Genomic DNA, 21310 nt, shown 5'->3' with positions numbered 1-21310 from the left:
ATACTTACCTTCATATCACCTTATATTCCCTGCTTTGAATATAGCAAGGCACCAATTAAGTAGGAACTGTGTGGTTCTCCTAGAACAGTTTGTAGGACTTGGGCTCATATGCACGAAGGGAAGGAAGTGCCATGGCTGTTACTGGCCACTAGAGGCTCTCAGGGCTGGGCAGGGTATGGGGGCTGTGTATATGTGATCTCCCACTACCCCCCACCTGGCCAGAGCTAAAATAATAAAATGCTGAGCTCACTGTTCCCCCACCCTCTTCCCCGGCACTGGGCTCCTCCTGCTGCTGAGACAGTGCTCCAGTAGCACTGACAAACCGACAGAAGGGGAGGTGAGAAGGGAAGTGGCCACCAGGACTGGTAGGTGGGGAAGGCAGGGGGCTTATGGATCAGAGCTCGGTGGGAGATGGGAGGTGAGGGGTGGCTCCTACTGGGAATGATATGAAGCGTGTTTCTGTTCTTGGTGTATGTTTCTGCCACTGTCCTATCCCTTAACTGTAGTTTACATTGTCAGTGCAAGTATCTCACACACTTTGTGGATCTTTCATATTTGGCATGGTGTGTATGTGTAGCTTGTGTGTATTTTCTATAATGTAAAAGATTGGACAAGTTTAATCTTCCTGCTGTATTTAGAGAAACTTTATTGCATGTGGAGAAGGCATTTCCTACCCATTGGTCCGGTGTCACCTTCCCATCCAAAGCCAGGGACAAATTATGGGAACTCAGTCCCTTCTGAGAGCGTACCACCCTTCCCCCAACCTGGAAGTCCCCCAGCTCCTCTGAGCCTTTGCTTTCCCTTGGGCTTTAGTTTTAGCAAACATAGAAAGTGAAATCTTGATTCTCCCACAATAAAAGAGGAAATGAGGATAGGGTAAGAAAACTGCCTCTTTTCTCCCCGCTTCCCTTGCTTCCTTAAACCAGTATAGGAAAAAGACGATTATGGGGAAGAGAGGAGGAATTTCCCTGAAGCTCTCTGTATGCCCCCCTTCCTTTCAATAGGAACTGGGCATGGGGCCAGCTGTTGGCAGGGGCCCTGGCAGCTGTGCTTGGGCAAGAGGCACCGACCGCCGAGGTCAGAGGGGAGGGTGCTGCCAGGATTTCTCTGTAATACAATGGGCAGGCAAATCCAGCTTGGATGTCTGGGATCCCCAACCAGTGGTTGAAGCTGGGGAAGCAGGAAGAAGGAAGCTCTGGTTCTAACTAAACAACCTAACCTTCCCCCATACTCCCATGCCTGACTAGATTTCTAACTGCCAAGGCATCTAGTTCACTGTTCTGCCCCCTGGCCGGTCTGTGTCCTGCTGTGTCTGTGTGCACATTTCCATTATCCAGTCACTTTCCCCATGTTCCCCAGGCTCCGTGAGTGCCACACAGTGGGGAGGGGGTGGGGTCCATCATGTCATCATATCAGAAGGAACTGGAGAAATACAGAGACATAGATGAAGATGAGATCCTAAGGACCTTGAGCCCTGAGGAGCTAGAGCAGCTGGACTGCGAGCTACAGGAGATGGACCCCGAGGTAGGGAGCTGGGAGCAGTCTCCAGGCATTTGAGAAGGGGGAGGGGCCCTGGGTGGCTGAGATCCAGGCTGCCTACAGGGCTTGGAGTCCCAAGGGGGCCAAGGAAAAGGGGTCTGCAGATGTTTTAGGGAGCCCTGGAAGGTGCCCCAGATCAGAGGTCCAACTTGCTCCCCAAAACTTACCCCTCAGAACATGCTCCTGCCAGCTGGACTAAGGCAACGTGACCAGACAAAGAAGAGTCCAACAGGGCCGCTGGACCGGGATGCCCTTTTGCAGTACCTGGAGCAGCAGGCACTCGAGGTCAAAGAGCGGGACGACTTGGTGCCCTTCACAGGGGAGAAAAAGGGTATGGAGACCCTCGCGACCATGCCTACCAAAACCCAAATGGTTGTCTCTCAACTGTACTCCCCCCTCCAGCCTCCCTCTCGCCTTCCAGCTCCTAGCTGCCCAGGGACTCGGCCACCCTGAAACCTACATGCCATCTTTCACTTCTCCAACTTTTAGAAGAGATCAGGGGACTCAGGAGTCCTGATCTGGTAGAGGACTCAAGCTTTACAGTGGCCCCTAGGACCCAGACCTCCACCTCCCGGAGAAGGAAAGGAAGCTGGATACAGGGATCTTAGGAGGAATGCCCTCTACCTGAACCATCCCTCATCTCCCCATCAGGGAAGCCCTATATTCAGCCCAAGAGAGAAATTCCTGTACAGGAGCAGATCACTCTGGAGCCTGAACTGGAAGAGGCACTGGCCAACGCCACAGATGCTGAAATGTGTGATATAGCAGGTGGGCAGCTGTGGAAAGTTGAGGAGGGTGACGACACCAGGGGCGGGGGGTCCTACCCAGGGCATGGGACTCATGAGGAAAGCCTTGGACAGGACATGGATGTTAAAGAAAGCCTCAAGGTCGTGTTTTGTTGTTGTTTTTTTTTTTTTATGTATTAGTTCATTCATTCTTTAATTTAGTAAGTTCACATCTCAAAGGCAATTTTACAGGGATCATAAAGCAGGTAAGAGTGTCACTAGTCTGGCTGAAAACAGGAGGAAGTGGGACAGACTCCCTCATCCCTTTTTTTGGCACGTTTGGTCTTTCCTTCCTTCCCCCTCTAGGGGTTCCTTAGGAACCCTCCCTTAGCCTGGTCTTAAAGTTTTTTACAAATCACACCTTGAGCAGCTCATGGAAGGGAACTCTGGGACCTAGGGAGAGCGGGAACCTCTTTGGAAGAGTGGGAGAGGTCAGGCTTTAAAACTGCAACAGGGGCAGCCTCAGTGGCTCAGCAGTTTAGCGTCGCCTTCAGCCTGGGGTGTGATCCTGGAGACCGGGGATCGAGTCTCGCATCGGGCTCCCTGCATAGAGCCTGCTTCTCCCTCTGCCTGTGTCTTTGCCTCCCTCCCTCTCTCTCTGTGCATCTCTCATGAATAAATAAATAAAATCTTAAAAAAAAAAACTTCAACAGATTCAGAATGAGGAAGGGGTACTGGAAACAAACCCCTTCTCATTCCCTGTCCCCCCCTACTTGCTCTCTCCAGCAATTCTGGGCATGTACACACTGATGAGCAACAAGCAATACTATGACGCCATCTGCAGTGGAGAAATCTGCAACACAGAAGGCATTAGCAGTGAGTGTGTCTGGGGGCACAGCACCCACGACTTTTGGCAGCCACTCCCAAGGTCTGCGGGAAGGTAGCAAAGGGTAAAACAGGGTGATCACGGAGAGGATGTGGTGCATGAATAATAAGAGAACCTATGAGGAGGAGACTGTGGGGGACAGGCTGGGGTTTCCTTCTGGCCCTCACCCACCAGGTGTGGTACAGCCTGACAAGTATAAGCCAGTGCCAGATGAGCCCCCAAATCCTACAAACATTGAGGAGATCCTGAAGAGTGTTCGAAACAATGACAAGGAGCTGGAGGAAGTTAACCTCAATAACATACAGGTATCTGACCCCCCCACACCCATCCTCCAAATACTAAATGCCCATTTAACTATGTGAGTCCCAGATATGTGAGTCCCTTAGCCTGCCATTTCCTCTTCCCCTCTGTCAGGACATCCCAATACCCATGCTAACTGAGTTATGTGAGGCCATGAAGAAAAATACCTACGTCCGGAGCTTCAGTCTTGTGGCCACAAGGAGTGGGGACCCCATTGCCAATGTAAGGCAACTTGAAATCCCTAGTCCTCTCCCCATACTTTACCATGCACCCCTGCCAGGGCTGTCATAAGGGTTTGTGCTGGGGATGCTTTTCCTATCAATGTTCTCTTAGGGTAGCCTACGCCCAGTCCTATGGCTCATCACTCTGAAATCTTCTGATCACCTTCTCAGAGAGCCATGGCCCTCTCTACCACCCCACCAACTTCACTGCATGCCTACCCTCCCCGCTTCCCCTACTACCTGTGCTCCCTTCCATCTCCCTGAGCCCCACCTACAGCTCCTCAAGGACTCTTCTCAAAGAGCTGTGTTTCCCTCTTGCTCCTGTTCTTTCTCTCCTCAGTCATCTGTGAAACTATCCCCTAATCCTAACCCAAGTCCCTACTACCCAGGCGGTGGCTGACATGTTGCGTGAGAATCGTAGCCTCCAGAGCCTGAACATTGAATCCAACTTCATTAGCAGCACAGGGCTCATGGCTGTGCTGAAGGCAGTTCGGGAAAATGCCACACTCACTGAGCTGCGTGTAGACAACCAGGTCAGCATTACCTTCCTCTGGTCTTTGCATTCAGGTAATACTCACTGAATCTCTTTTCTGGAGCAGCCCTTGGGTCAGGATCTCATCTAATTTTGTCTGAATTCTCCTCTTCATGGTCTCTATGAAGGGAGCCAAGTCAGCACTTCTCATCACCCACTCTGATGAAACAAGCTTCTTTGACCTCCCAAAGGGTTGGTGGTGTGGGACAATGAACCAGGCAGAGAGCGTGGCTGACAGGTCTCATCTCTCCTTCCCCCAGCGCCAGTGGCCTGGTGATGCAGTGGAGATGGAGATGGCCACCGTTCTCGAACAGTGTCCCTCCATTGTCCGCTTTGGCTACCACTTTACACAGCAGGGGCCACGAGCTCGGGCAGCCCAGGCCATGACCCGGAACAATGAACTACGTGAGTAAATACAAACTTGTTGTGTGGCGGAAAGGGCAAATAGGTAGTGAATCTGAAAGCTTAGTGACTAATGGCCTGTGGGCTGCCAAAGCAGTATTCACATGAGAAGTTTAAACCCTGTGAGAAAGTAGAAAAGTCTCCTGCCCCAAATTATACCTGCAGAAAGGTGGAAAAGAAGCCAGACATACCTGTTTGTGGGCATGGCATTTTTACTTGCCATGTGGGGTGGGTATGCTTGCTGGCCTAAGGCATTACCTCTTTGAGTCTGGCCAAGGAACTGGAAAGGGGAAGATGAGTACCTTTGCAGGAAGCAAAGAGATAAAACAAAGACTTGTGTTTCCTCTTTCCTGTTATAGGCCGCCAGCAAAAAAAGAGATAACGCTACCTTTTCCCTTTACCAACTAGAGCTGGGAGCCCTGAATACCTAAATCCTTCTCTCTCCCCTTTCCTGTAAATAAAGGCCCTTCTGTCCACTCTGCCTGCCTCCCTCTTTCCTCGGGCTTTGGGGTGGGAATCTTGGCGCTAACCCCCAAGGGTTACTGCCAGTTCATCAGGGGATTATTTATACTCTGGGGATCAGCAGGCAGGGAGGTTCAAGTTACTAGGCAGAGGTGGGGCAGCTCCCTCCCTTGGTGTTCCCTGTGGCCCTGCCAATGCAGTTAGTCCCTTCTGCTCTCACAGGGTACCTACTACCCCAGCCCTCTTTTCAGATACGGGTAGGGCCCCTGGTGTCTAACTACAACTTCATGTGATCTGAAGGAGGAAAGAACTTTGAGTGAAGGTGGGGAAGAAGGCAGACAACATGAAGGGCAAAGACCTCCTTCTGACAGACTTATTAATAGGGCATTGGGCTGCATGCAGCTGACGCTTGGCAGTACTTTGGTTGAAGGTGGGGGAGGGGTCAGAAGTATGGGGAGCTGTGTACATTTCAGGGAAGAATGGGCCTGGCTGTCCTGAAATGGGGGACACCTGAAATGGGTGGCTTGGTTGGTTAATCAGAGTTTGACTCTTGATCTCAGCTCAGGTCTTGATCTCAGGGTCATGAGTTCAAGCTCTACATTGGGCTCCACATTGGGTGTGTAGCCTACTTAAAAAAAAAAAAAAAATCCACCAGTGAAATCCTGAAATGGGGCAAGGAAGTAGACTTGAAGAAAGTTAGACTCCTGGAGCCTGCTGAAATTTATTTGTGAACTGAGGGGGAAAAGAGGGTATCAGTCTAAGGAAAGGTCAGGAGGTTCCTCTTCATCAGAGTCAAACTCAACATTCTCATCTTTTACCCATCGACCTTGTCCATCTGGGATCCATCCAGAGCTGCAAATAACAGAAAATAGAATAAATCAGGAAAAGAGGTTTAAGAAGTTAATGGGGATAAGAGAAAAACAATTGAGAAGGATTGAAATAAGAAAACTCAGAAAGAAAAGAGAAAACTTGAAGAAAGTGATTCTGCATACAAACCTTCGAAGGGTGAGGTAATGATCCAGGGCTCGTTTCCTCGTGGGGCTCATGGGCACAGGGGATGAGACAGTTGCTGACTCCTTGGCCTGTGGGCCAGCTCCAGGCATGGGTTCCTTAGTGATCTTCCCACTCTCAGGCTCAACCTCTGGGGGTGGTAAAGGGGGATGGGAGACAGAGGGACGAGGGGTTTCTGGTCTAGGTAGAGAAGAATCAACGTCTATAAAAGTAGTAAAGGAAAAAGGCCAATTCTCCTATGACTCCCAATCCCTTACAGAAGTGTTTCCTAAACTGTGTTCCTCAAGATATTAGTAAATGTCTTGCATAAAAAAAAGAATTTTGGAATCATATGAATTTTTAAAAGGCTAGTATAACATTTTGAGGGTTTTTTTTTTTTTTTTTTTTTTTTATTTTTTAATTTTTATTTATTTATGATAGTCACACAGAGAGAGAGAGAGGCAGAGACATAGGCAGAGGGAGAAGCAGGCTCCATGCACCGGGAGCCTGACGTGGGACTCGATCCCGGGTCTCCAGGATCGTGCCCTGGGCCAAAGGCAGGCGCCAAACCGCTGCGCCACCCAGGGATCCCGGGTTTTTTTTTTTTTTTTTTAATCTTTAGACTTTGTAGAGCCCTTCGAATATATTAATATTACTACTCTTCAAGTAGGATCACAAAGTGCCATTTCCTGGGGCACCTGGGTGACTCAGTGGTTGAGTGTCTGCCTTCGGCTCAGGTCATGATCCCGGGGTCCTGGGATTGAATCCTGCATTGGGCTCTCCACAGGGAGCCTGCTTCTCCCTCTGCCTATGTCTCTGCCTCTCTCTGTCTCTCATGAATAAATCAGTAAAATCTTTAGAACAAAAACCAAAGTGCCGTTTCCTAAACTTAAAAAAAAAAAAAAAAGCAACATTCTCTTTTTTTTCTGAAATATCAGTAAACATCTCTGGAGTATTAATATTCCTGAGAATACAATTTGTAATACCTTTATCTTAGAGCCATCTATCTCCTCTGACCCGCCCTACCTCTGGCTTTCCCACCCCACAGACCTGTGCTTCCTGCGGCAGCAACTGTTATAGTGAGGAGCTCTGTGCAGAGCACTCTGGGTGGTAAGTCGGGTCTGCGTTAACAGAGGAGCCTGGTGTGGAGATGGGAAACACAGTCAGTGTCTTCAGAGCTAGAAAGAAGTCGAAGCCCTTCAAGCCTAAGATGTGCAGCAGGCCCACCCAAAACACACCCTCCCCTCCCTGATTACCTACCTCAGCCTTGATCTCTGACTGCCTCAATTCATTCTGCTGTCTTGGATTCTGCTCCATTCCCTTTACTGGCTGCTTCTTGCCATAGAAAAGCTGCAGGCCTGAAGGTAGAGGGGAAGAGAATTAAAAACAAAACCGCAAGAGTGATCTGCAGAGATTTGTCTTCCCTCACTTACTGGACAGATGTTTCTTGCCTGCACGGTGGGCAGTCAGCATGGCCAGGGTGTCCAGTACAGGTCGGTGGGGACAGATAGCACAAGCGAAGCTGGAGAGGAGGGTAGAAGATATTCGGTGCCAGGTGAGTGGGGTCTGGTTCCACCTGGACCTAGCAACCCTTTCCAAAACCAAACTCTAGGGTCTCCCAATTTCCACCACCCACATCCCTGTCCCTCATCCCCCATCAGAAAATCCTAGATACTCCCGCTCCCCCCTTGATAACAAAATTATACGAAGCCTATAACCGCAGCACCCTCGGGCTTGATCACCCCTCGCCCTCACCGTCCATCCCGTAGCATGAGCGCTTCATCCTCTGGGATATAACTGGCCAGCAGGTCCCCGACTCTCCGTTTCTGCAGGGGGTAGCCGGACGGGACCAGTGGGAGAGGAGGGAGGGGTCAAAGATTGAAAGGCAAAAAGGACCATGAGAACAGAGATCACTGGGCGAAGAAGGGGTCACTACCCAGCTCTGGTCGCGCCGGCCCCGCAGCTGTTGCCAGAGCAACAAAACAGCTCCTTCACGGGGCAGTGAAACTGTTCCCGATGCTCCCCTCTCGCGCTTACTTTGAGCACATTGAGTTGACTCGAATCATCCCCTTCCCTCTTGAAAGACATTACGACTGAGCTCCAGAAGCGAACAATTCTCCCGAGCCGCCTCGGCCACTCCTCTCAGGCCACCGTAGCGAGAGTAAGGCGTCTTCTCCCGTCGGGTTTCTTTCCGGTTGGCCTCCTTACTTCCCTAGATGCACAGCGCTCGCGGAAAGCCCGCCCACAGCCTGCGGAGCCGACCGCACTGCCCACGCGACCCGGCGACCCCGCAGGCGCGGGGCGTTTTGGGAAATGAAGTCTTTTTTTCAAAGGGCTTGCCACCCAGCTGGCTCCCGGCCCTTGCATCTTGGCTGATTCGAGGCGTCTGGGGAGACAAGAACTTAAATGTGGAGACCGACGTTGAGGCCGTGACGGATTTGCTGAGGAGCGGGCCTTGGAAGATCTCTGAGTGGAACGTGTAGTACAAACTCTCGCGGTCCTCACGCGCCTCCCTGGCCGCCGACAGCCCACCAGGAGGGGGCTGGATTTATTCCTGACACAAGCCGACCAACCCGGGACGAGGCGGGGCCGGGGTGTGAGGGGAACCTGGGAGGCGGAGGCTGCCTGACCTGGGGGAGAGGGGCGAGCTGAGCGGAGTGTGGAGGGTAACTACGGTTCAAAGGTCAGAGTTCATAGTGGTGGGAGGGTTGAAAGTCAGCGGGGTGCTAATAAGGAGAGACTCTGGTAGGGACTGGATCCTCGGGATACAGATTCGTGGGAAGGCGCCTGGGAAGCGGGACAAACGAGAGCCGCGGGGGCGCGAAGTGCCGGGGCAGACGGGGGTTTGTGAGAGGAGACGGGGGAAAGGAACCCCCTGGATAGACGTCCCTCGCCCCCAGCCCCGTGGCTGTCGGCACTTAGCCAGGCCTCCCTCACTTGCAACCCCAGCTGCCGGCGGGGTGAGGAGATGGCTTCGTCCTCTAGACAGGCCCCCCTCGGGGGGTCAGGACTGCTACAGGGGAGCCGGGCTCGTTCTTACGGAAGCCTGGTGCAGTCAGCCTGCTCCCCGGTGAGGGAAAGACGCCTGGAGCATCAGCTGGCCCCCGGAGACACCCTGGCTGGACTCGCACTGAAATACGGGGTGACGGTGAGTCTTCCATGGTAGGGATGCAGACAACCACTCAGAAGAGATTATTCCTCATTAGAATGTAATGACCCGGCTAGGCAACTTCCCCTGAAATTTCCTAATTGTGTTGTGGTCTGACCCACCTTTATCTTTTTGTTCTCCCATCTCAGTGTTGCCTTGTCTGGTTGGGACAGACCCTGTGCCACTATCCGGGTGGAGAGGAGCTGCTTCTATTTATGCCAGTCTCTATTCTAGAGGTTTTACATACATTGGCCCATTTGGTTCTCCCATCCCCGTCAAGCATACGTTTGTTTACAGATGAAGAAACAGACTTAGATTGGTTAACCAATTTGACCAAGGTCAAATAACCAATGAGCATTAGAGTGGGAATTCAAACAGATCTGACTCCAAAGCTCGTAATATTAACCACATGGAAACTTTTTAATTGCAAGTGATTAAACATTTACAGCAAACAGTGGAGAGTTGGTTTCTAAGGTTCTTTGTGAGACCAGTGCTCTAACCACTCTAGATCTAAGTTGTTGGGTTTTTTTTTTTTTTTCCCCAAAGATTTATGTATTTATTTTTGGAAGAGGGGGAAGGAGAGGGGAAGAAGGTGGGGAAAATCCCAAGCAGACTGGCAGGCAAGCATGGAGCCCCACATCCATCCCAGGACCTTAGCTGAATTCAAGAGTCTGTTGCTTAATCAACTAAGCCACCCTAGTTCTAAGTTTTTAAAGTCTGTCTCTTCTAGTTCTTTTTTACTCCTCAGTGCTCTGCCTTCTTTCCGTAGGGTGGCCTCCATGGTGCAAAACAGATACTCTTAATCAACTAAGCCACCCTAGTTCTAAGTTTTTAAAGTCTGTCTCTTCTAGTTCTTTTTTACTCCTCAGTGCTCTACCTTCTTTCCGTAGGGTGGCCTCTATGGTGCGAAAAAGATACTCTACACCAGGCATTTCAGGCTGTGCATGGGGTATATTTGATAGCTGTAAAAAATACATTGCATTGAAACTGATTAATTTTTTCCCATATCCTGTCAAATTTAGCCAACATTTATTTTTATTTTTTATTTTTTTAATTTTATTTTTAAGATTTTATTTATTCCTGAGACACCGAGAGAGAGGCAGAGACATATGCAGAGGGAGAAGCAGGCTCCCTGCCAGGAGCCTGGTGTGGGACTCCATCCCGGGACCCCAGGATCACACCTTGAGCCAAAGGCAGACACTCAGCCACTGAGCCACCCAGGCATCCCTCTTTTTATTTTTAAGTTATTTTTTTAACCGACATTTTTAAAAAGATTTACTTATGTATTTATTATTTTAGATCACAGGGTGAGGAGGGGCAGAGGCAGAGAGAGAGGGAGAGTGAATGTCAAGCAGACTCCCTGCTAAGTGCAGAGCCAGATGCTGGGCTCTATCTCACCACCCTGAGATCATGACCTGAGCAGAGAGCAAGAGTCAGATGCTCAACCCACTGAGCCATCCAGGCATCCTTAGCTAACATTTCTGTGCATGGTATGTTTAAGCACTGTTGTAACCAGACCAAGAGATCAAAACATAAATAAAATGTGTAATTGTTGCCCTCATATAATTTGCAGTCTAGTGAGAAATGTAAGGGGGAAACAGGTAATGATTGCAGGTGAGTTTGTAGAGGTATTAACAAAGGGTGGGAAATCAGAAAAGATTCATTTATATTTGGAAAGGGACGAGGACAGACGTAAGTGTAGATTTTAAGGGAATTTTAAGGGGCCTTGAAAGACTTAGAAGTTCCTTTCTATAGCTCCTCCACAAACCTATACTCCTGTTGTTTATACCTTGTATGTGTTTGTCTTTCCAATAACCTGTATTTTTCTTAAGGGACAGAACTATTTTCTTTCCGTTTTATATCTCTGGAGTCTGGCAGAATCCCAGCACACAGAAGCTAATAGATGTTTTTTGAATGAATGAAAACATGGCTAAGATTTCCACAGATGGAGATTGGGAGGATAGGAAAGTGAACACTGCAAGTAGAGGCCATGGCCTAAACAAAGGAAGTGGATATGAAGGTGTTGAGCACTCCCTCCATCCCAGCTGAGTGCCTGCATATGTCCCTTCACCTGGCTGGGGCCTCAGTTTCCTTACATTTGTAAAATGAGAAAGAGGTATTAAATAATGATAATTACCGGAGTTATTACCTATCCGCATCAGGCTCCCTGCATGGAGCCTGCTTCTCCCTCTGCCTGTGTCTCTGCTTCTCTATCTCTGTGCCTCTCATGAATAAATAAATACAATCTTAAAAAAAAAAAAGATTAAAGATAATAAGGAAAGCGAGGGTTAGGGAGATAACGTGCTACAGACTACAAGTCTACTTAATAGAGTTAACTAGTCTATTAAATCAAGCTGGGATTCAGACCAGGTTGTCTCATTCTAAAATCATCCCTTTGAACTATTCTTTCTCTCTCTCTTTTTTTTTTAACTGTTCTCTTTAACTAGATTCTTTTTAAAAAAAAATATTTTATTTATTTATTCATAGAGACAGAGAGAGAGAGGCAGAGACACAGGCAGAGGGAGAAGCAGGCTCCACGCAGAGAGCCCGACGTGGGACTCCATCCAGGGTCTCCAGGATCACGTCCTGGGCTGCAGGCGGCGCTAAACTGCTGCGCCACCGGGGCTACCCTCTTTAACTAGATTCTAATGGCCTTTCTAGCTCAGCAGACTGGCTCAGCAGCCTAGGACTCCTCTGGGGTTTGGCTTTGGTTACATCCTTTTTAAAGGTGGAATGATGTTGCCTTATATGGTACTTCTAGGAAATGAAAGCACCAAAAGATTCACAGTATTCATAGCATCTTGGAGTTAGGGACCTAGATATTATCTAGGCAAAATGAAATTAATAGTATCAAGTGCTTTGCAAAATAAAGCTGCAAAACTGCGAGCCAATTTTAACTTTTTTTTAACAATATGTTGAGATTAATCCAGTTTTATTTTAACGCAGTATAGCATAAGATTTTTACTAATATACTACATTTGCAGTTTCTATATTTTGTTATCTAGTTGATTTGCTCATAAAGCATTAATGAACCTCTGCTCTGTGCCAAGTTTGTGTGATGCTGAGAAGGGCCTTAGGATACAGGAACAGCATCCCTGCCCTCAAAGAACTCAGAGTTTGGGCAAGACAAATATGCAAAAGGGTGAATAACAATATAACAGAGTAGGTATTATAGGGCACTATTTACAGTATACCTTGGGAGCCCTGGAGAAGGTTAACACAAAGGGAGTTATATTTGATGAGAAGAAGTTTTCCCAGCAGAGAAGACAGTGGAGAAGTATTTCAGGTAGATAAAGACACAAAAGTGTGAAAGATCATAAAATGTTTGGGGAAAAAATGAAAAGTTCAGGATAGCAAGATATATATATAGATGGCAGAAGATGAGAGATGAGGTTAGACATCTTATGGGGGTAGATTGAGAACCCTTGAACGCTAATTTGACTTTTATCTCTGAGCCAATGGGGAGCCATAGGAGGTTAATAAGCAGGGTAGCAGGTTGATCAGATTAAGTTTTTTTAGAAAGATAGCTGTTGACCAGGGTGGAGATACATAGAAATGGAGAGAGGAAGACCAGTTAAAAAGACTGTTATAGGGGTAAGCCCTGGTGGTCCAGCGGTTTGGCGCCGCCTTCAGCCCAGGGCGTGATCCTGGAGACCTGAGATCAAGTCCCACATTGGGCTTCCTGCATGGAGCCTGCTTCTCCCTCTGCCTGTGTCTCTGCCTCTCTCTGTGTGTCTCTCATGAATAAAAATAAATAAAATAAAATAAAATATATAAAATAAAAAATATAAAATAAAATAAATAAAAATAAATAAAATAAAATAAAATGACTGTTATAATACCCAGAGGAGAAGTAGTAAGAATATGTTCTAAGGTGCTGGCAGGCAACGTGAAGGTCAGACCAGATGGGAGAGAGATTTTTGCAATACTTTTGTTGATCAGTGTGGTATGGTTGGTCAAAGAAAAGAATGAGTTAAGGTTGGCATATTTCTACCTTGGGTTGCAAGTGGATGGTAATGCCAGTCACTATGTTCAGTGATGAATAAATAGGCACTAAATAAATATTTGGTCAATGAAATTATTAGTGTGAAAAGCATCCCCAGAAGGAGTGAAAAGGCCCAGAATTCCATTTCTAGCTTTGTCATTAACCTGCTGGGTCATCTTACACAAGTAACTTCTCTGAGCCTCAATTCCTTCTTCTTTAACAGAAGTTCTGAAAGTGAGGTCTAGGGATCCCTAGGAGTACCTGAGACTCTTCAGGAATCTACAAGTCAAAATCATTGTCACAGTAATGATAACAAGGCTTTGTCTTTTTCATCCTCATGAGTGTACTGTATTTTCCAGAAGTTGTATGACATGTAATATTACAGCCCATTGAATGTAGAGGCAGATAGATGAATCTTCTGTGGTCTTCTGTTAAGTCAGATGTTAAAGTAACTTGCAAAAAAAAATGTAAAACAGTGCCTCTCTTTTTGATCCATTTGTTATTTTAGAAAATAGTTATTTTTCCTTAAAATATTTGTTAACATGTAATGTTTATTTGTTTTTTTAAGATTTATATATTTGGAAGAGAGAGTAAGAGTGAGCACAGGATAGGGGAGAGGCAGAGGGAGATGAAGAGAGAATCTCCAGCAGACTCCCCACTGAGCAAGGAGCCTGACCCTAGGGCTCAATTCTACAGCCCTGAGATCATGACCTGAGCTGAAATCAAGAGTCAGATGCTTAACTGACTGAACCACCCAGGGGCCCCAGTAATGGGTTATTTTAAAATAAATACATTTTTTTCATATTTTTTCAGTTTTAATTTATAATACTTTAAATGTTGATAGCTATAATCTACATTTGAGGAAAGCTTTTTTCCTCAGTAGTTTCTGATAACATAAAGGGACCCTAACACCAGAAAGTATGGAACCCACTGATCAATAAAAGAGGAATACTGTCAACCCTTTGTATTTTAGCTTGGTTGTGATATGGATGGATAGGACTCTGTACAATCACTTTAAAAGGCATGAGATGCTAAACAGAAGATTGATCATTATTACTATCATTAATTGCGGTGACTTTTTTTTAAAGATGGAACAGATTAAGCGTGCAAACCGCCTTTATACTAATGACTCCATCTTCTTGAAGAAAACCCTCTACATCCCCATCCTGACAGAGCCCAGAGACCTGTTCAATGGTTTGGATTCTGAGGAAGAGAAGAATGGAGAGGAAGAGGTACAGTCAAGGAACGATGAAGTTCGGCCACACTCGGCTGACAGGAAGAAACAGGAGCCAGGCTCAGAACATGCTAATGGCGAAGTCCTTCCCACACCTGGCCGGGAACCCCCAACTCCCATCCATGACCTCTCTGCCTCAGATTTCCTTAAGAAGCTTGATTCACAGATCAGCCTGTCAAAGAAGGCTGCTGCCCAGAAGCTGAGAAAGGGAGAAAGTGGGTGAGTCTTGAATGGTTCATTTTAAGCCCTTCCACAGACTTCTCCATTCTTGTAGCCTTAGCTGACCAGGCACACAAGTAAGAGCTCAGTGTCAGCAGAAGCAAGGTAAAGCCTTTTGCCCAGGTGGCCCTAGGACAGCAACAGAGCCAGTGGCTGCTGGGATGGGTAGAGCAGCAGAAAATGGTTCTTTGTGCTCACTGGAGTAGAGGAGATGAGCGCTAATGATCCACGAAGGAGCATTCGGGTTAGAACTTAGCGAGAGGGTGACAAGACTCCACCTCAGAGCAAGCTGCTCATGTCTATTAGAAGGGGAGGATAGGGCAGCCCTAGTGGCTCAGTGGTTTAACGCCGGCCTTCGGCCCAGGGCGCGGTCCTGGAGACCCAGGATCGAGTCCCACGTCAGGCTCCCTGCATGGAGCCTGCTTCTCCCTCTGCCTGCGTCTCTGCCTCTCTCTCGCTCTCTCTGTATCTCTCATGAATAAATAAATACAATCTTTAAAAAAAGCGGGGGGGGAAGATAGCTTGCTCTGTACCCCTTCACTGGGCCCTTTCTCGGTTCTTGCCCTGATCTGTCATTTTGCCCCCTTTCCTCACCTGCAGGATACCTGGGGAGGAGTCAGGCCTTCACCTGAGCTCCCCTAGGATGCAGCAGCGAGCAGTACTAGGTCCGGTGCCACTCACCCGAACCTCTCGGACCCGGACACTTCGAGACCAGGAGGATGAAATCTTCAAACTCTGATGTCCCCGAAACTGATGGAGAGAAGCAAGATGTTGAAGGAGCAACTTGAGGGGGAGAGGAGCCTGAGGTGAGGCTCAAGAACACAGCTTCCCAGCCCACCTTCCTCCCTCCTGCCATCTTCCCAGCCTCCTATTGATCTAGAATTCCCTCGCCTGGGGCAGCTTTCCTGGGGACAGAGAACAGAACCCTCCTCAGTTTTGGGACTGAATCTAGAGTTGTCCTTTAGATTCAGAAGGCTCTTTTTACATCCATGCTGCCTTTCCTATCCCTTTACCATTCCTCGGCCTTAGAGCAGGGAGGCAAGGACTCCCCCCAGCCCTCAGCCTCCGCCCCATTTCTGACTATGTTACCTAATTTATTTGGTGCTATATTGAAGTAGTATTTATTTGCTATATCTTATTGTTTTCCTCTTGTAACTGAAAAATGGGATTTCTGTAAGTCTGGGGTGGGGGGAATCCAGGAACAGCAAGCCAGTGACTGCTAGTTCCTCACATTCCCCACCTTCTTAGACAAGCACGTTACTCAAGATGGGGCAATCAGTGATCTAGCCCTTCTGCAGAGAATGGCAGACCGTGCTGGGCCTTTCCCCCAACCTCCAAGTAAAGGATTTGGACTCAGTTTTGACTAACAGTTCACTCTAACTTTTTTATAACTCTTGCTCTGAATAAAAAGCAGCAATGTAGGGACCGGAACTCTCCATGCCACCAGTTCACCCTTCTAACCTGCTCCTCTCTTCAGCCCATGTGAGGCTAAGGGATGAAAGAAGAATTGCCTTGGAGTGTGAAGAGGACAGTTTGGGGGGAGCCTTTTTGTTGTGGGAGTTTCTTTGTCACACTCCTTCCCCACCAGACCCTTTTGATCTATGCCTTGCTCCCCCACTGCATATTTATTTGCAACTTGTAGCACTGATCTGCGGTACAGTTTTTTGTTTTTGTTTTTGTTTTTGTTTTAGTTTCTTAACTAGAAGTAGGCAAGGGAACCCTAATGATACTTGGAACTATGTCTCAGTCTCCTGTGGAAATGGTGAGAAGTAAGATAAGTGGTGTTTATATATCTCTTGCCTCTGTGATGGTCAGAAGGTATAAGAAGCTGGAGAGATTAAACGTTGAGCCCTGTGCATGTTTTAGTAGTTTTATTTCCCCTATGAGAATTTCCCCTGCCCTGGCCCTTTCTTCCTGTGCTCTGGGGCAGAGCCTCTGGCATCTGTCCAGGCTCTGCCTGGAGCTGGAGGTCTAGAATGGCTCCAAAGGGCCCCCATACCCCCTTTCGTCTCTAGTGTCCCCTGAAGGGTTAGTTGGGCTATGCCCTCTTCCCTGGTCCTCAAGGGAGGGGCTTCCCTGCTTCGAATGTCCCTGATGGGGGAAGTAGAGATCCAAGTTTCACTTCGTCTTTTTCAGGCAGCTTTGTTTCCTGTCCTGGGGCTGGAGTCGGAGAGAGGCCTCAACCCCCGGCTCTGCCTCTTCTCCACCAGTAGTTTGGGGGTGGGGTGGTCTCAGAGGATTGAAAAGCATTAGTGCTGATGAGCAGGGTTAGAAGGCCTGTTGGCTGTCGTTTTCTCAGTCTGCCGTTTGGCCGAGGTAGAATGTGCTGGGCCCGGGCCTCAGAGCTTCCCCTCGTCCAGCAGCTTCCTGAGCCCATCGCAGATCTTGCTGCGGTGCTGAGCGAAGTCAGGCCCATAGAGGGCCGTGAGTAGGCCCGCATCAGAGAAGTGATCGAACACGCGACGGATGCGGCCATGTGACTTGGGCGTGAGGTGGTGCTCCACCAGCTCCAGCAGCATATCCCTGCACTCAGTCAGCAGGCCGGCCAGCACGGCAGCCTCGAAGGTGAAGTCCACCTCGCCAAAGCTGAGCGCGGTCATGGCGCCCTGACGCAGCTTCTGGCGGAAGCGGGCGGCCAGGGCCAGCTCACCGGGGCCAAAGCAGCCACTGCGGTGCAGCACCGCCACCTTCACAGCCACCTTGATCAGGTCCTTGATGACGTGCTGAGCCTGGGGCCGGCTGTGCGTGTACTCTTTGGAAACCCGGTAGAGTTCATCCAGCACCTCGCTACTTGTCTCATCGATGAAGAGATGAGCCACAGACCGACCTGCCATCTTACTCAGCAGCTTCTTCTCAGCCTGCAGTGCCAGGCTCTTTGAGCTGAAGGACTCCATAGTTCCTGGGGAAGGGGCGCAAGACGGTATGTGGTCAGTCACTAGAAAGGCCACAGGCTTCCTTAGAGATGAATTTTCCTCCTTTCTCTGGTTTCTCACTGTCCTCTCTCTTTCTCATCTTTTCTCCCCTGGGCACCCTCAGTCCTCTATGCCTTATTCCCATTTCTTTCCCTAGAGTACTGTAGGACATCCTGATCACCACCCTTCCCAGAGGAGCAGTGACAGCTCTGGCTGGAGGTGTGAGATCATACAGGCCACTAGCCCCCATGAGTTAAGTCTTAAGGGGAAGTAGGCTGTTGCTGCGCTACAGTGGAGAAGATGAGGCTTACCTGGCAGATCACTTTCATGGCGACCATTGTGGTCGCCGGCCAGGAACCATACATCTATGAGGTGTGGCTATTACTCTCCTCGTTTTACCGCTGAGCAAACTGAGGCTTGCCTTACATAATTTACCCAAGGCCCGACACAACTGTTTTTCTGAATCCGAAAGTCTGTGTGAGCTGCTGTATTATACTGTCTTTAAGGAAATTAGTGAGATAGGGGTCCCAGGAGTCCTGATAAAAATAGTAACTAACGTTTATTGAGAACATCCATTCCAGGTGCTTTATGGGGATTGTCCCAGTCTTCCCAACCCCTTGTAAGGTAGATGTCCCCATCTTGCAATAAGAACCCTGAAGCTGAGAGAAGTGAAGCAACTTGGCCACAGTCACTAGCAAATGATAAAAACAAGGCTTCGAACTATAAGTCAAAGAAACCTCCTTCCCTGGAATTCTTTCAATGAGTTTGACTTGGGCTAAGGAAGCATGGCAAACCGGGCAGGAGGTACTGGAGGCCCATGGTCTTCTGCTGGGACCAAATCAAGGACCCTCCTGGTGGCACATGACCGCCACATACCCAGGGTTCTCTCCCCTGGTCTCTGCCCGTGCTTCTGGTTGTTTGCTTCTTACTTCCCCTCCACTGCTCTGCAGGATGTGGTTGTGACCGCAGTGAGGAGCAGCCTCACCCTCTCCCCCGAACCAAAACGAGAGTCTGAGGACACCGAGGAGATGGGTACCGTTAGGAGGACGGTCTGCCAGAGCTGTACCGGTCCACTGGGAATCTGGAACTGTGCTTTGCTCTTGGCTTTGCCTTTCTGGACCAGGCTCCGTAGCTGGAAGAGGAGATTGCTCCATGTGAGCCTGCCTTCCTCCTTGGCCTTCCTGTTACCCAGTTGTTCATTGAACCCGCGGTTATCTCACATTTGGTCCGCTGTCCTCTCTCTCCCTGTTTTAGCCTTCCTTTTTCTCTTGTCTGGGTCCTGCCCTGTGGTCCTCCGGCCAGGCTCTCCCTCTGGCCCTTACGTCTATCTCCGTGGCCCCTACGGCGTCCTCACACCTGTCAGTACTCTGTCACGCACCCACATCACCTGCGTGCCTCTGCCCTGCTTTGATATCATCCCAAACCAGGCCCTCCCTTCTGAGGCTGCCTTGCCCCAAGGAAAACTGAGCTGGACCCCTGCTGGGGACCCACGAATTCTGTCAAGTGGGAGTCTCACAACACGGAAGTCTCAGGCTGACAGAATGGAGACTCCTCTCCACCATCACCCCTAAAGCCTGGCCTGCCACTGACGATCCCTCACCTGAGGCGAGTGCTGGGTGCCAATCTTGCCTTCGACGCTCCGTTCTGGGAGAGCTTTCAGAATGGAGAAGCTCCTCAGTGAGAGGCCCTCTGGCTTGGCCCCGCCCCTCAAGCCCCACCTACCAGCTCTGTGCTCTACCTCCGGTTCATCACACTCTCCCTCAGAAGGTCTGTGGCCCAAGTGCGCTCTAGAAATGCAACACGACAGGTTAAAAGGAATAGCAGCACTCTGTAGGAAATAGTCTTGATTTTGTGAGGTTAGGAGGAGGCATTGCACACCCCCTGCTTTTAAATTGTCTGTCTTTTCATTTCCTTATGCCCAGTTCCTTGAGATCATCTTCTTCTATTTTTGTAGTGCTGGGAAGGACGTGAAGTACAAATTGCTGAGGTGGGGGTCAGTGGGGAAAGACTGAAAATTGAATTGAGCTTAGGCTAGAGATGCCTGAGGCAAGCCAACGACTAGCAGATGTGTGTTCCCAGAGTCTCCAGGGAAGGTGGTGCTTGGTGCAGGGGTACCATGAGCATAGGCTTCCAGTGCCTGGCTGGGTAGGGTGGCATGGACTGTTCCCACCCTTAATAATAGAGAGGAAGGAGCTGGGGCCAGGGCAGCCAGACCACGTGTGACCAGCAGATGTCAGCACAGCATTGAACCACTAGAGGAAACAAGCCTACCTGCCAGTGCTTTGTAGCGGCTATGTGGTTGCAGAAGTGAAGGTAAGTTACAGTTTCTGAATGAGGCCAAAACATTTACTATCAAGAATCAGACAGCCTTGGGGTTGGTTAAGCATCTACCTTTGGCTCAGGTCATGATCTCAGGGTCCCTGGGATCGAGTTGCTGCTTAGCAGTGGGTCTGCTTCTCCCTCTCTCTGCCCTTTCCCCTGCTGCCCTGCTCATGCTCAGTTTCTCAAATAAATAAATAAAATCTTTTAAAAAAAAGAATCAGGGCAGCCCGGGTGGCTCAGCGGTTTGGCGCTGCCTTGAGCCCAGGGCCTGATCCTGGAGACCTGGGATCGAGTCCTGCATCGGGCTTCCTGCAGGGAGCCTGCTTCTCCCTCTGCCTGTGTCTCTCTCTCTCTTTGTGTCTTGCGAATAAATAAAATCTTTTAAAAAATAAAAATAAAATAAAAGAATCAGCTTTGTCAGGGAGATAAACTTAAGCATATGTAACTACAATGCAAGTCAAATATTATCATTAACTTAATAGAAATTGGAAGAATAATGAGAGTAAAGAGAAGTTTAGATTACTTAGAAGATAATTTCTTTTTTTTTTTTAAGATTTTATTTATTTATTCACGAGAGACAAAGAGAGGCAGAGACATAGGCAGAGGGAGGAGAAGCGGCCTCCCTGCAGGGAGCCCAATGTAGGACTTGAGCCTGGGACTCCAGGATCACGCCCTGAGCCAAAAGGCTGTCACTCAACCACTGAGCCACCCAGGCGTCCCGTAGATAATTTCTGATAGGGCTGAAGAAGCAGAATGAGAAGGATGGATTCAACTATTTACTAGGCAGATATGGGAGAGTGTTGGTTCCCAGGCAATGGAAATAACCATAAGCCATATAACAAATAAAGGTAATATGGGGCATACTCAGGAAGTGCTGATTTATTCTGTATGTCTGCAACCCAGGTTGTTTGAGATAGAAGTGAAGAAGGAAAAAGCATGGTAGGCTGTAACAGACTTGCTCAAGGGTTCACACTTCTGTGGGCAGTAGGGAGACATTCAGCATTTTGGATCAGGGGAGAGACACCAATAGCTCAGTAAGAATGAATTAGAGGCTCCAATAAGTTTTTAGCTGTGAGAGGGCCTGCTGGATCAGGGTTTAGCGTGCTTAAGAACAGGATGAGGCTTGATGAGAGACCTTGGGCTTTGGTGATTTTATAAGAAGTTCTAGCAGAAAGGGAAGGATTGGGAAGTTGACTGGCAAAAGTTGAAGAGTAAATCGAGGTTCAGAAGTCGAAGCCATCCCTGCAGCACTGGTTCTCCCTCTTGGAGGCAGTGGCTGGGTCATGGCCCCTTCCCTACTCCCCTCTCTCTTCGCAGGCTCTAGAGCTGAGGGCCCCTGCTACAACCTAGACAGGAAAATGCTGACAATTCCTGTGACGAGTATGATGGTAAAGGGATGAAGAGCAAGCTATTTTCTAGGTAGCTTTGGGAGG

General features: G+C 48.7%; 4 protein-coding genes across 7 annotated transcripts; 2 read left to right on the top strand and 2 right to left on the bottom strand.

Moving 5' to 3' along the window:
• Window positions 1–163: 163 nt before the first annotated feature.
• TMOD4 (tropomodulin 4) lies at window positions 164–6081 on the top strand. 2 transcript variants are annotated; one of them, XM_035700948.2, is made up of 10 exons: window positions 164–365; window positions 1360–1524; window positions 1714–1870; window positions 2191–2307; window positions 3051–3140; window positions 3325–3455; window positions 3565–3672; window positions 4061–4204; window positions 4464–4608; window positions 5918–6081. In XM_035700948.2, exons 2-10 carry the CDS (start codon window positions 1402–1404, stop codon window positions 6079–6081), a joined length of 1179 nt encoding a protein of 392 aa, XP_035556841.1. In that variant the 5' UTR covers window positions 164–365; window positions 1360–1401. The 2 variants fall into 2 exon arrangements, with proteins under 2 accessions (XP_035556841.1, XP_025308829.1); XM_025453044.3 differs by lacking the exon at window positions 5918–6081 and adding an exon at window positions 4965–5084.
• SCNM1 (sodium channel modifier 1) lies at window positions 5759–8290 on the bottom strand. 2 transcript variants are annotated; one of them, XM_035700950.1, is made up of 7 exons: window positions 8095–8290; window positions 7813–7883; window positions 7509–7579; window positions 7318–7415; window positions 7108–7196; window positions 6064–6258; window positions 5759–5919 (listed from the first exon to the last, which is right to left on the bottom strand). In XM_035700950.1, exons 1-7 carry the CDS (start codon window positions 8143–8145, stop codon window positions 5820–5822), a joined length of 675 nt encoding a protein of 224 aa, XP_035556843.1. In that variant the 5' UTR covers window positions 8146–8290; the 3' UTR covers window positions 5759–5819. The 2 variants fall into 2 exon arrangements, with proteins under 2 accessions (XP_035556843.1, XP_025308834.1); XM_025453049.2 differs by having other exon boundaries at window positions 7491–7579; window positions 8095–8288.
• A 12-nt stretch (window positions 8291–8302) lies between these two features.
• LYSMD1 (LysM domain containing 1) lies at window positions 8303–16499 on the top strand. Its single transcript, XM_025453050.3, has 3 exons — window positions 8303–9205; window positions 14279–14643; window positions 15244–16499. The coding sequence occupies exons 1-3, from the start codon at window positions 9026–9028 to the stop codon at window positions 15380–15382; spliced, it is 684 nt and encodes a 227-aa protein (XP_025308835.1). The 5' UTR covers window positions 8303–9025; the 3' UTR covers window positions 15383–16499.
• On the bottom strand, window positions 16500–19309 carry TNFAIP8L2 (TNF alpha induced protein 8 like 2). Of its 2 annotated transcripts, XM_025453052.3 has the most exons (3): window positions 19156–19309; window positions 18592–18687; window positions 16500–17542 (listed from the first exon to the last, which is right to left on the bottom strand). In XM_025453052.3, the coding sequence occupies exon 3, from the start codon at window positions 17535–17537 to the stop codon at window positions 16983–16985; it is 555 nt and encodes a 184-aa protein (XP_025308837.1). In that variant the 5' UTR covers window positions 17538–17542; window positions 18592–18687; window positions 19156–19309; the 3' UTR covers window positions 16500–16982. The 2 variants fall into 2 exon arrangements, with proteins under 2 accessions (XP_025308837.1, XP_025308836.1); XM_025453051.2 differs by lacking the exon at window positions 18592–18687 and having other exon boundaries at window positions 19156–19293.
• Between the last annotated feature and the right edge of the window lie 2001 nt (window positions 19310–21310).

The sequence above is a fragment of the Canis lupus genome, chromosome 17 (assembly GCF_003254725.2).
Source record: "Canis lupus dingo isolate Sandy chromosome 17, ASM325472v2, whole genome shotgun sequence".
NCBI classification, from domain to species: domain Eukaryota; kingdom Metazoa; phylum Chordata; class Mammalia; order Carnivora; family Canidae; genus Canis; species Canis lupus.
This window is presented reverse-complemented; position numbering and strand designations above follow the sequence as displayed.

Bases quoted from the DNA above. Each gene is read 5' to 3' on its own strand.
- TMOD4 (XM_035700948.2), top strand. From the start codon at position 1,402: ATGTCATCATATCAGAAGGAACTGGAGAAATACAGAGACATAGATGAA. The intron at 1,871-2,190 runs GTATGGAGACCC...TCTCCCCATCAG, and splicing joins CTTCACAGGGGAGAAAAAGG to GGAAGCCCTATATTCAGCCC. The intron at 3,673-4,060 runs GTAAGGCAACTT...CCTACTACCCAG, and splicing joins GTGGGGACCCCATTGCCAAT to GCGGTGGCTGACATGTTGCG.
- SCNM1 (XM_025453049.2), bottom strand. From the start codon at position 8,145: ATGTCTTTCAAGAGGGAAGGGGATGATTCGAGTCAACTCAATGTGCTC. The intron at 7,884-8,094 runs GTAAGCGCGAGA...TACCCCCTGCAG, and splicing joins GTCAACTCAATGTGCTCAAA to AAACGGAGAGTCGGGGACCT. The intron at 5,920-6,063 runs GTTTGTATGCAG...TGTTATTTGCAG, and splicing joins CATTACCTCACCCTTCGAAG to CTCTGGATGGATCCCAGATG.
- LYSMD1 (XM_025453050.3), top strand. From the start codon at position 9,026: ATGGCTTCGTCCTCTAGACAGGCCCCCCTCGGGGGGTCAGGACTGCTA. The intron at 9,206-14,278 runs GTGAGTCTTCCA...TTTTTTTTAAAG, and splicing joins CACTGAAATACGGGGTGACG to ATGGAACAGATTAAGCGTGC. The intron at 14,644-15,243 runs GTGAGTCTTGAA...CCTCACCTGCAG, and splicing joins CTGAGAAAGGGAGAAAGTGG to GATACCTGGGGAGGAGTCAG.
- TNFAIP8L2 (XM_025453052.3), bottom strand. From the start codon at position 17,537: ATGGAGTCCTTCAGCTCAAAGAGCCTGGCACTGCAGGCTGAGAAGAAG.